Below are 13,134 nucleotides of genomic sequence, written 5' to 3' on the forward strand. Positions count from 1 at the left end.
ATTGAAAAGTAATATAAGTTGCCGAAAAACGTTACACAATATGTCATGGTCGGCATAAGTTTGATATTGATTCCACCACCAACAAATAATGGAGGATTTTAGCAATGCTTCATGTATTTTCTTTTGATTTGTTTCTTCAACTTTTAATTTGGTTTTGAGACTCCGTATTTTTTGAAACTGATCAATTTATAATATATCATCAAATTTGTCGATTGAGATTATTTTCGTTTATTTAAGAAGAAAAAAAGAGAGCATATAATGTGAAAATTTCGTCTTTTAAGGAGAAACTCACACTTCTTATAAGATTAGGATTGCTCAAAATCAAACTTGAGATCGACCGGACATATCCGCAGAAGGTTACGAGATCCAGGAACTTAGATAAAGTTTTCTCGTTTTTACCACAAATAAGGATATTCTTACGAAATTTAACATGATAAATTTGGTAAATGACGCTTTACTGCAATAGCAGAAAACAATTATGCCTATGCATCTTGGTGCAGATCCAATCCTCACTCATTATTCTCTCTGTAACAACTAATTATTTGACTCACTATTTCTATTGTGCTACCAAAAAAATGACAAAATTGATTATATTGGGCCTTATTTGTCCGGGACAAAATTTGGGCTTATGACCCAAATACTTGTGGGCCGTTGACCCAAACTTGAAACCCTCTTTCAGTTGTCACTCCTCACTCCAGCTTCCTCTGCATTTTCTAGTCAATCCATTTCCCACCGGAAAAACCAACACCAACAAACAATGGCTTCCACCTCCAGCTCCAACTTCACTCCTTTCCGATAGCCGCGTCACCATGGACTCCGTTCTCGCCCTCCGCTCCCTCCCCAGCTGCTTCGCGCCGTCCCGAAATCCCCGCTTCTCAAACTTCGCCGCAAACCGCCGCATCAAAATCCAAACTTTCGCTTCGAAATTCCCGAAAACACCGCGAATTCCACTCTCGATTCCGCGCAATACCCGCCTTTTTAGCCTTCTAGAAGCTTCCAGAAGTGTCGGCTCTGGGGAAGAAGAAAGGCCGGCTCTTTCCGCCGAACGCATTGCCAGGCAGGTAGTGTTGGGGCTGTTCTGCTTTGTTTTCGGGTTTGCGCAGTTTCGGGCGGGTCGGGGTGTTGCGGTCGCGGCGCCGCTGGTTTCGGAGGCGGTTTTGGATAAGGAGGAGGTGAAATATGAGTACTCGGAGTATACGAAGAGGCTGCTGGAGACGGTGGGTGTGTTGCTGAAGAGTGTAGATGAGGTTAGAGGAGGAAATGGGGATGTGAAGCTCGTCGAGGCGGCATGGAAAGCGGTGAGGGGGAAGAAGGATGAGTTGCAGGACGAGATATTGGGTAGGCTCCATGGGGAGCTGCGAGAGTTGAGGAGGGAGAAGGAGGGGCTGGTGAAGCGGTCCGACGAGGTTGTGGCCGAGGTGGTGAAGGTGAAGAGGGAATTGGAGAAGTTGGCGGGCAATGCGGGTGAGGAGAAGTCTAAGGAGATGGAGGAGAGGATGGAAGAGAGGCTGGGGAGTCTGGAGGAGGAGTATAATGGGATTTGGGAGAAGGTTGGAGAGATTGAGGATCGGATTTTGAGGAGAGAGACGGCGGCATTGAGTTATGGAGTGAGGGAACTTTGTTTTATTGAGAGGGAATGTGAGCAGTTGGTTCAGAGTTTTACCCGCCAAATGAGGAGGAAGAATGTTGAGAGGTATTCATTACACAGTCATATTTATGTTCATGAATTCGAATTGGACTGGAAGTCGTATAATGTTTGATCCTGTAAATTAGTAATTCTTGGTGAAATATGATGTCGAAAGTGATTAACTTAATCGAAGTTTAGTTGATATCTTAGTTGATGTACTGCTCACTGTCTGTATGCATAATTCTTTGCTGGTGGTTTTGATAAAATTGCACACTAATTCATATTTTTCTCATTTCGCAATGTTTTGCTTGATTGGATGCTTTTTTTTCAACTTTGAAAGCAATATCTTTTGGGAAAAAGAAAAATTAGTAATCAATTTCGTCGTGTGAGTATCAATTGTTATGTGGTTGCAGTGTGCCAAAAGACTCGGTTACCAAGCTTTCTAAATCTGATATACAGAAAGACTTGGAAAATGCACAAAGAAATAATTTGGAGCAAATGATTCTGCCAAATGTTGTGGAAGTTGATGATCCGGGACCCCTCTTTAATTCGACGGATTTTGCTAAACGTATAAAACAAGGCCTTAAAGAATCAAGGGAGCTGCAAAAAAAGACTGAGGCTCAAATAAGGAAAAATATGAAGAAGTTCGGCAGCGAAAAGCGTTTTCTTGTAAAAACACCAGAGGATGAGGTGGTGAAGGGATTTCCGGAAGTTGAATTGAAGTGGATGTTTGGAGATAAGGAGGTTGTGGTTCCGAAAGCTGCTGGCCTCCATTTGTTCCATGGGTGGAAGAAGTGGCGTGAAGATGCTAAGGCAGACCTTAAAAGAAATCTATTAGAAGATGTTGATTTTGGTAAACAGTATGTGGCCCAGAGACAGGTAGCTTTTGCATCCTCTTCATTGTTGTCATTTTTTTCGTAAATTTTTCTGAGTTAACGTAAAGGTTGACTAACTTTCATGTGAAGTTATATGGTATAGTTTGATAGACTAATGTTATATGCTGTTTATCAAATGTCGATTTCAGGAACTTATTCTTCTGGACCGCGACAGGGTGGTGTCGAAGACGTGGTACAATGAGGAAAAGAATAGATGGGAAATGGATCCAGTAGCTGTTCCTTTCTCCGTGTCAAAGAAACTAGTGGAGCATGCCCGAATTAGGCATGATTGGGGTGCCATGTATATTGCACTCAAGGGCGACGACAAGGAATATTATGTTGACATTAAGGTAATGCAACGCTTTGTTAAATTTTTCGTGCTGTTTGCTATTTTAATTATGTTTCTAATCTTTAAATTCTCATACCAGGAATTTGAAATGCTATTTGAAGATTTTGGAGGGTTTGATGGGCTGTACATGAAAATGCTTGCCTGTGGTATTCCAACTGCTGTTCACCTGATGTGGATTCCTCTTTCTGAGTTGGATATCCGTCAACAATTTCTCTTGCCCGTAAGGCTGTCTCATCAATTGTTTAATGCATTGTGGAAGACTAGAGCAGTATCGTATACAAGAGATTGGGTTCTTCAGAAGTTCAAAAATATAAATGACGACATAATGATGACAATAGTTTTTCCTCTTGTGGAGATTATACTACCCTACTCTGTATGTTCATTTCTCACCTGTTTAGTTGCTTTTTTTTTTTTTTACTAACGTGATTATGATTCTTTGTTTCTATCTTTTTTTCTTATAACAGGTAAGAATACAGTTAGGGATGGCATGGCCCGAGGAAATTGATCAAGCTGTTGACTCAACATGGTACTTGAAATGGCAATCTGAGGCAGAAATGAATCATAAATCCAGAAGAACAGATGACATCCAATGGTATTTTTGGTTTCTCGTGAGAAGCGCCATATATGGATATGTTTTATTTCATCTCTTTCGTTTTATGAAGAGAAAAATTCCCAGATTTCTTGGTTACGGGCCATTACGCAGAGATCCAAACATGCGGAAATTGCAGAGAGTGGTATTGCCTGCTTCCTTTTTCTGTTAACAACTTTACATTTGATGGTTATGACAATCAAACTGTTGCTTGTGTGTTGGAGCATTGTACTATTGTTTCTTGCCATTTACAATCTTATTTTATTTTGCGTTATTTGAGGCTAGGCTATACATATTTCTTAATAGCACCAGCAATTACGTTTTCATAATCTTAATGACTTGCAAAGCTGTGTTTCAAATACTTTGTGAACCTTAATGTTGTATAATATTTTAATGTCTTGAATATATTGTTGAACTAAAGCATCAGATTCTTTTGGGGGTCTGAGTAGTCTCTATGAATCCTATGTTTTCATTTTTAGATTGTGAAAGAAAATGGGATACAACTTAGGTGACCATTGATGATCAATATTTTTTTAAAAGCAGCAATTTTTGGTTTCTTATTTCTTGACATGGAAGTGGTATTCATATCAAGATCTTTAACCATAATGTTTAGCTTCATAGTTGTGCATCCTTTAGTTGATCCCCTCTTTTGCTCATCTCTTGCAGAAATATTATCTTAATTACCGGGTGAGGACAATTAAAGGTAACAAAAAGGCTGGTGTTGATCCTATAACAAGGGCTTTCGATCAAATGAAGGTTCATACTTGGAACTTAAAGTTCTTCTGTGTGTTATAACTAAATGAGTTTTGATAAATTAAATGGTGAGATCTATGGCTGGTTGCAGAGGGTGAAGAATCCACCAATACCGTTGAAGGACTTCGCCAGTATTGAATCCATGAAAGAGGAAATTAACGAAGTTGTGGCATTTCTGAAAAATCCTGGTGCATTTCAAGAAATGGGTGCCCGTGCACCTCGGGTATGTTATATAATTTGTAGTTATTTCGAGAATGTTCTGTAATGTATTCTATATAATTTACATTAAAAAGGTTGTTATAGGTAACTAGCTTTTCAAACTTTGTTTTAGAATTTTTCTTTGTCATGTTTGTTTTAGAATTTTTCAGCATGTTAGTTTTGCTGAATGCATAGCCATAGTACATGATATTTGAATGTTACCTTGGTGCTACGAGCATCTGTTGATCTTTCTTCTTTTTATTTTTCTTCAATTTTTCAATAGAGGATCTGCTTGTTGACACTGTGGGTACTGGGTACTAGTTAAGAGGTCGATCAGCTCCTGAGATTGTTTATTCTTTATATTTGCAGGGGGTTCTGATTGTAGGGGAGAGGGGAACAGGAAAGACATCTCTAGCACTGGCTATAGCTGCTCAAGCTAAGGTGCCTGTTGTTAACATTAAAGCTCAAGAGTTGGAGGCTGGACTGTGGGTTGGGCAAAGTGCATCAAATGTTAGGGAGCTGTTTCAAACAGCGAGAGAACTGGTAGCCGTCTATCTATCTAGCTGAGTCACTTTGCATGGATTATGAAGGAAATTTCCTGTATCTTTCTATGTTTAAATCTTTTGCTGAGGCACTTTATGTCATTTTCAGGCACCTGTAATCATATTTGTGGAGGATTTTGACCTCTTTGCTGGTGTACGTGGAAAATTTATCCACACTAAAAATCAGGATCACGAGGCTTTTATTAATCAACTGCTTGTGGAACTTGATGGGTAACTCTCAGCTCTTATTTTATTTATTGGACTAACAGTCCTTGATTAGCATTCTTTTATGGGCTTTTGTAGGGTTATATATATAATTCTTTATGGGTATTTTGTATACAGTTGAGTGTCCTTTTTGCATGACGTGAACTGTGTTCATAGTAATTTTAGGAACGATCTGCAATTTATTCTACACTTTCTGCAGGTTTGAGAAACAAGATGGGGTTGTATTGATGGCTACTACTGGTAATCTCAAGCAAATTGATGAGGCCTTACAGCGCCCTGGTCGCATGGATAGAGTATTTCATCTTCAAAGGCCAACTCAAGCAGAAAGGGAGAAGATATTACATATGGCTGCAAAAGAAACAATGGATAGTGAACTAATTGATTTTGTAGACTGGAGAAAGGTAATTGCTGAATCAGTTTCTTATCTTATTTGTTCTCACACTAAAGCCATTGTTAAAGTGGATAAGTTTCCTTTGTGGGTTGGGAACTTGTTACCTTATTATATGCCATCATATTTATTCTTAAATCCTTTTCTAGTAATTTGCACTTTACATTTCAACATTCTCTGCCTTCAGGTTGCTGAAAAGACAGGTCTTTTGCGACCTATAGAATTAAAGCTGGTGCCTGCATCCTTGGAAGGTAGCGCTTTTAGGAGCAAATTTCTTGATACAGATGAACTTCTGAGCTACTGTAGTTGGTTTGCGGTAAGAATCAATTGATACCGTTCTCTCATTGTCTTTGACAGAAAGCACGCATGTATCATCTGGTTGACTGTGTATTGACCACATGCTTTATATTGTCTCCTGTTTTGTCTATTTATCTTTGTTTTACTATTACTCAATTTTTGTCTGTAGGGTGGCGTTCTGGTATCATTTATTTCTTAATATCACTCAAGGCTTTGTTGTTGTTTGTATCAACTCAAGGCCTAGAGTACTTATTACTCACGCTACAAAAGCAAGGGGGCATCACCCCTCAGGATCTTTTCTCGTGTTTCTATAAGAGAAGGGATCTACTGGGCTGGGCCACCTTTGGTTATGCGTTTCAGTTTTAGTTGTTTTAGTGGTGGGGGCGGATGGCAATTCATGTCATTTTCATATGCAGTTTCCTAATGAAATGGTGTTATTGCTTGTTCTTGCAGACTTTCAGCACTTTCATTCCTGAATGGGCGAGGAAAACCAAAATTGGCAAAAAGCTAAGCAAAATGCTGGTGAATCATCTAGGGCTAGCATTGACTAAAGAAGATCTGCAGAGTGTGGTTGATCTGATGGAGCCATATGGTCAGATAACCAATGGAATCGAACTTCTAAACCCTCCTCTTGAGGTACCTAATTATATAAGTTCATTGTTTATCTTTGATGGAAGCTTGTATTTATATATAAGAGTAAAATAATATATGTTAATTGGTTTTCCAGTGGACAAGGGATACCAAGTTCCCACATGCTGTTTGGGCTGCTGGTCGTGGTCTCATTGCCCTTCTATTGCCAAACTTCGATGTAGTCGATAATATATGGCTGGAGCCATTGTCTTGGCAGGTTTGTCCTGTTAATCATCATGATTTTAGATCTCTCAATGAATGTTTGCATCTATTGTTAATTGATGTATTAGTTACAGGCAACTTACTTAATCTGAGTGAAGGTGTTGCTACTTGATTTTGTATGTTTTATTAAATGACTCCTCCTCATATATGGTGAATTTATATGCTATAGTTGTAGTTACTTGAAAAACAAAAGTTGTTCAACTTACGGAATTCGACCTGGGAAAACTGTGGAGAAATTTAAGCTTCTTTTTACAGGGAATCGGATGCACAAAAATAACCAAGGTGAAAAATGAAGGGTCCGGGAGCGCGAATTCTGAATCAAGATCATATCTTGAAAAGAAGCTTGTATTTTGTTTTGGTTCACATGTTGCATCACAAATGCTACTGCCTTTTGGGGAAGAGAACTTTCTTTCTTCCTCAGAGTTAACGCAGTCACAGGAGGTTGGTTTTTTCTCTGCTTTGTGCTTCTCAATCTGTACTAAGCAAAAACTATCTCTAGGATATGCAACCATAACTCACTTTTCTGTTTTTTGTCTTCCCTCCTTTTGCAACAGATAGCTACACGGATGGTCATTCAGTATGGTTGGGGGCCTGATGATAGTCCGGCAATATATTATCGCACGAATGCGGTATTCTTCTTTCTTTAAATTTAGAAGTTGGTCATGTGATATAGAATGAGGTAGCAAGTGGCGATATTTTCTTCGCACTTCTAAAAATCCCATTATTTAAGCCCTAATTGTTTTTATCTGCTTTAAGGGTTTGATAGGCTTTTTGATATGTTACATGTTTTCATTGGCTTAGTCTACTGCTTTAAGCATGGGGAACAACCATGAGTATGAGATGGCAGCTAAAGTTGAAAAGGTATGAACGACCGTAACTCTTATTGCTTACTAATCAATTAGTGATGTATTGGCTGGTCTAACTTACTAGAATTATATTCTTCTTACAGATATACGATTTAGCATATTATAAAGCGCAAGAAATGCTTCACAAAAATCGTCGAGTTCTTGAAAAAATAGTTGATGAGTTGCTTGAGTTTGAAATCTTGACTGGAAAGGTAAAATATCTGTATTGATTTTCAATTGGCATCTCTCTTAATTCGACTGGTAGTCGAGTCTCCTTTTATCCAGTAAATTTAATCTCCATATATCTTTATTCGTTGACTTTGTTGTATGATATCTTCAAACTATGAGTGACATCTATTTATTGCTTCATTTTGAGATAGACTCTTCTTGGCAATGGCAGGATTTGCAAAGAATTTTTGAAGAAAATGGAGGTGTTCGGGAAAAAGAGCCCTTTTTCCTTTCTGGATCTCATGATAGGGAGGTATATCTACTCTGTTAGTAGTTACGTGCTTCTGATGGTGCAAGTTTTGAATTTCCTTTTCGCTTATTGTATGAAGTTTTTGTCTGTCAAATTCGTCGTTAGAAGTTCTGCTCATTTATAATACCTAAATAAAGAGTTTTCTGAAAATCTAAAAACACTAACGTCTTATAAAACCTAACGAGTCTCTCTCCTTCATTTTGTTATTGTCTTCGTTCTTTCCAGCCACTGTCTGGCAGCTTTCTCGAAGGTGGGAGTGCATCAGGAACAGCTCTTTTAAGCGCAGCAGAATAGATTTCCGAGGAATAGATAGCTGTAGAACCAATTCCTATTTTTGGCTCGAAGGTAACATCCGTCCTATTTACAATGAGATTCGCTGCTTGTTTGCGGTGCAATGTGGCCTTTATTGTCCTCACGTTTCATGCCCTTCGTTTTCTGTTTTTTCGGTATGGGAGATGTAAGCCAGTTATAGAGGAAATAGTTATAGCTTGGGAAGAGGCAAACATTTTTCCTTCTCAACCACCATTTTTCATTAGTATGTGATTATAATTGTTAATAGAATGATACATTTCGAAAGCATGTCTTCGGTTTGTTATTGTGTTTATCCGTCAGGACAACGAACATATGTGAGCTCATGTATACCCCCTCTTTCGAACCTTGAATTAACGCAAACTGCATAAAGGTACCGCTTGGTTGCAATTGCTGGAGGTACGTAGAATTTTCGATTTAACACAATGTAATTCTTTTTCGTTGAATGTTCATCGTTGTATCTTGCTATGAATGCGCAGTATAAATTAGTCGAAAGAACAGAAAAAATACATTTACACGAACGAAAATAAAACACGAAGAAAACTCCTGCAGAACGAGTTCCTACAGAAGACCCATGACTGGTGAGGTGCTGAATATAGGCTTCTCCTTGCCAATTTTCTGGCTTCTACTCTCACAAATGCTTTTCCTCCTCGGTTTCGCCTCTCCGAGCATTGTTATTATGTCTCTCATGGAAGGCCTGTCTTTCGGGAGCTTTGCCGTACAGACAAGTGCGATTCGGAGGACGAGAAGCATTTCTTCTTGAACATGCATGCATTCACCGGCTATGCTAGGATCCAGTGTTTCTTCTAAGGCTCTCTTGGTCCTCATCTTCCTTCGAACCCACTCCACGATATCCACAGATTCCCCGAACGCAGGGTCTACCGGCATCTTTCCAGTTAGAAGCTCTAACAGAACTACGCCGTAGCTGTAGATGTCAGTCTTTTCGTCTACCTTCAATGCGTATCCGTATTCTGTTAACAATAGAAGAGAGAATAAAGTTCATATTAACATGGTTAACTAGTTTTTGACAGTAAAACCGTATTCTGGTAATTAACATACCAGGTGCAATGTATCCGTAAGATCCCGCCACCATTGAAACTGTCTCGTTCTTGTGGATCATCATCCTTGCTAGCCCGAAATCCGCCACTCTGGCGTCAAGGTTTGCATCCAGCAGAATGTTGTTCGATTTGATATCTCGGTGAATAACTGGCGGCTGACAGTCGTGGTGGAGATAGTTCAGACCTTGTGCAACACCCACTGCTATGTTATACCTCGAAACCCAGTCGACCAGCAACTTTCCGGCTTGATTTCCATGCAATGCAGTCCCGAGGTTCCCGTTCGGCATGAACTCGTATATCATCACAACGTCGCTTTCGTTATGAAGGTACCCTAGCAACCGAACAATATTTCTATGCCGGAGCCTGCCGAGGAGGTTCACTTCACCAAACAGATCATCACCACTTTCAACGTCTGTCCCCGGTCTCCATAGCTTCTTAACTGCTACAACCGAGTGGGGTCGATGGATTTCCGCCTTGTAAACAACTCCGCTCCCGCCCATGCCAATGATATTCGATTCTTGTATGCAAGCCAGAATGTCAGCACTTGTGAAGTTAATTCTCTGAAATGCTACTAACCTCCAAGGCCACTCTTGATTGGTCTTGTTAAACCAACTGTCGAAGCTGTTATATAAGTACCATTTCCGATACATCCATCTCCCTGCGAGAAATGCGGTTCCCACAGTCAAAATTACTGAGATTCCAACGATGAATCCAGTAAGGATGTGTTTGATGTGCATATTCCGAATAGGAGCTGCTGTTGCGGCTAAACTGTGAGAGCACGGTGGAAGTATGCCTCCGCAAAGACCGGCATTGCCTAGGAGATCGTTAGGGTTTAGGGTCATTAGGATACCATTTGCAGGTACTGGACCTTCAAGCCTGTTGTAAGACAAGTTAAGCATCTCCAAGGCTGGTGAGCTTCCGAAACTTTCCGGGATTTGACCTACCAAAGAATTGTTGGACAGGTCGAGAACTGACAATGTATGCATTGTCGCTATTGATTGAGGGATTTCCCCGTTGAACTGGTTGTTTCTGAGGTTCAGGTTCACCAGCTTCTCGCAAGAAGCTATGCTCTCTGGAATTTTTCCGGAGATGTGGTTGTTTGAAATGTCGAGGACTGAGAGTGACGGACAGTCTTGGAACTGGTCCGGCAGCTTGCCTTGCAAGTTGTTATTGGAAGCCATGAAGGTTTGAAGATTAGGAAGCGAAAGGATACTCGAAGGAAGATATGATTCGAGGCGGTTCCAAGAGACATCGATGAAGGAAAGAGACGCAGACAGAGTAATGTCAGCAGGAATTTGGCCAGTAAGATTGTTTTTCGCCAATTCTAGCCTCTGAAGAATTGGAAGATTTCCCAGACCAACTGGAATGGATCCCGAAATAAGATTGTTTTGCATACGAACACGAACCAATGACAAACATGTCGAAAGCCTTACTGGGATTGGACCGGAGAAGGAGTTGTTGAACAGGATGAGTTTAGTGAGATTGCCGGAATCACACAAACCTGGTGGGAGATCACCCGACAATGAGTTCGATGACACGTCTAACCATTGCAACGGGGAATTCCTTCCAAGGTTTCTTGGCAGAGGACCTGTCAACGAGTTCTTCCACAGCTCAAGTACCTGTAACTTGGTTAACTTGCCGAGGTTGGCAGGAACTGAACCTGTGAGCTTATTGCACATTAAGTTCAGAAGCTGCAGATTCGTCAATTGTGCAAGCTCTGCAGGAATCTCTCCGGAAATCTGATTATCGGAGAGATCCAAGAACGCTAGCGATGTAATGTTACCGAAATCTGGTGGGATTTTTCCTGTGAAATTGTTTTTGTACAAATAAACTGTGGTGAGTTTTTGCAGTCTACTCAATTCAGGTGGAATTTGGCCGCTGAGACTGCCAACTGCCAAGTCAAGATACTGAAGATTGGTGAGGTTGCCAAACTCCGCTGGGATTTCGCCTTCAAAAGCGTTGTATCCGAGAATAATAGTCTCTAGTGATGAAAGCTGCCCGAATTCTCTTGGAAGGTTTCCGGTGAGATTGTTGCCAGATAGGCCAAGAAACTTCAGCTTCTGCAGGTTCTTGTAAGATGTAGGGATCGAACCTTCAAGGAAGCTCCCTCTGAAATCCAGGATTTCGAGAGATGTTGCGTAACCAAGATCATCAGGAAGAAATCCTGAGAAGTTGTTGCTCGATGCATTGACTGATGTGAGTCCTGAAGCCCTTCCGAAACCCGTTGGAAACTCGCCAACAAAGTTGTTTTGGCTCACGTCAATGCTCTTCAGCGACGTAAGATTGGTTATCAGCCTTGGCAACGATGTTTCAAACGCGTTGCAAGATATGTTGAGGATCGAAAGACTGCGCAAGCCTTGAATGTGATCGGAAACATGGCCGCTGAGGTTCATGTTGGAGATGTCCAGCTTCTCTACGAACCCTTTTGAGTTGCACCAAACTCCGGTCCAGTTGCAATGTGGCGAACCTCCCTCAACTGCGTTGCTCGGCATTTTCCAACCATTGAGGCCGCCGGTTGGATCAACGAGACTAGCTTTGATCGAAAGTAAGGTCGACCACTCCACATTCTGCCCGGTTTGAGCAAAAACAAGAGTGGTGGCAGCGAAACAGTAGAAGAACACCAAGAGGGTTGACATTTTTGTTGTTCTTCTATATGTTCCGTTCCTCCTCTTATCAGAACGGTGGCATTTTCTCAGGGAGTAAGAGAGTGTCAAGAAATTCGTTTTGGATTTGATTAACTAATGACAGATGGGGGATTAACTTATTGTGAATGCGTGGGTTCTTGGGATCTACAGCAGCTAAATTATATGGAGTTCTTGGAAGCTAATGAGTGAATGACTGTCGAGGTTTGGAGGTATTGGAAATCTCCCAGACAGCAAAACATGGAGAGAATGTGTTTTACAGATGATACTTACTTCCATTATTCTTCTTATAATTCGTCATTAGTCAACTCGACAGGCATTATTTATTAATTATTAACTATAATTTTTCTCGAAAATTTGTACTTTGATCTTCTGTTAAGTTTAGGAAACAGTTCGTTTTTTTTTTCATGATTACTTGGCAAATCATGACATTATTCATTTGCTTTGTAGTATTTTAATTCCTAGTTTGTTTCACGAATCTGTTTGTGAAAAATAAGTAACTTTCGTACCTTCTTATGCTATTATACATTTGGACTGAATGAATGAAAAGAGAATCAGCTAATCACTACAGCGTGAGCTAATAGTTAGGGACGAATTACAGGTTCATATCCCACACAACACGTCTTAAGTTCAATTCCTGAGGTTAGAGCAACACACAATGGTGCTAAGGGGAGATTGAAATGCCTTAGTGAGTCTTCCAACCCTTTAGAGAGTGGACTGCCGCAACAAAGCCACCAGTTGGTCCCCTTTATAAAAAAGAAGAAAAATAAGGAAATGAAAAGAGAATCAGCTGATAAAAATAAAGAGATGAGTATAGAAGTGGAAAACGGGAGTGCGAAAATCACTAAACTATGAAATTAAGGGTTGAATTAATATTATTTATGGGTTAAATGATTAATGAAATAGAGAATGAAGTGAGTTGTTTAATTGGTAATGGACATGATTAATTTGAGCATATGAGAATCTCTCCATGTTAAAAAGGTGCAAAAACATTAGAAGATAGACAACTTGGAACTTTCTTCATCTCCAGAGAGAGAAAGAGAGAGGAGAGAGAGGGAGAGGGACCTCCAAATTCCAGTCACTTCCATAACTTCACATGCATTCATC

General features: G+C 40.2%; 2 protein-coding genes across 3 annotated transcripts; one reads left to right on the forward strand and one right to left on the reverse strand.

The window, feature by feature from the left end:
• Positions 1 to 677: 677 nt before the first annotated feature.
• On the forward strand, positions 678 to 8,597 carry LOC103427749 (probable inactive ATP-dependent zinc metalloprotease FTSHI 5, chloroplastic). Of its 2 annotated transcripts, none has more exons than XM_008365820.4 (19): positions 678 to 1,693; positions 2,041 to 2,506; positions 2,652 to 2,852; positions 2,931 to 3,224; positions 3,316 to 3,585; positions 4,107 to 4,196; positions 4,285 to 4,416; positions 4,761 to 4,934; positions 5,043 to 5,164; positions 5,358 to 5,559; positions 5,734 to 5,862; positions 6,297 to 6,479; positions 6,571 to 6,690; positions 6,951 to 7,136; positions 7,250 to 7,324; positions 7,497 to 7,556; positions 7,645 to 7,752; positions 7,941 to 8,021; positions 8,244 to 8,597. In XM_008365820.4, the coding sequence occupies exons 1-19, from the start codon at positions 810 to 812 to the stop codon at positions 8,310 to 8,312; spliced, it is 3,846 nt and encodes a 1,281-aa protein (XP_008364042.3). In that variant the 5' UTR covers positions 678 to 809; the 3' UTR covers positions 8,313 to 8,597. The 2 variants fall into 2 exon arrangements, with proteins under 2 accessions (XP_008364042.3, XP_028957418.2); XM_029101585.2 differs by having other exon boundaries at positions 707 to 1,693; positions 2,087 to 2,506.
• A 139-nt stretch (positions 8,598 to 8,736) lies between these two features.
• Positions 8,737 to 12,287, reverse strand: LOC103427750 (leucine-rich repeat receptor-like protein kinase PXL1). The gene is made up of 2 exons (XM_008365822.4): positions 9,387 to 12,287; positions 8,737 to 9,298 (listed from the first exon to the last, which is right to left on the reverse strand). Exons 1-2 carry the CDS (start codon positions 12,019 to 12,021, stop codon positions 8,889 to 8,891), a joined length of 3,045 nt encoding a protein of 1,014 aa, XP_008364044.3. The 5' UTR covers positions 12,022 to 12,287; the 3' UTR covers positions 8,737 to 8,888.
• Between the last annotated feature and the right edge of the window lie 847 nt (positions 12,288 to 13,134).

Source organism: Malus domestica, chromosome 04, assembly GCF_042453785.1.
Source record: "Malus domestica chromosome 04, GDT2T_hap1".
NCBI lineage: Eukaryota > Viridiplantae > Streptophyta > Magnoliopsida > Rosales > Rosaceae > Malus > Malus domestica.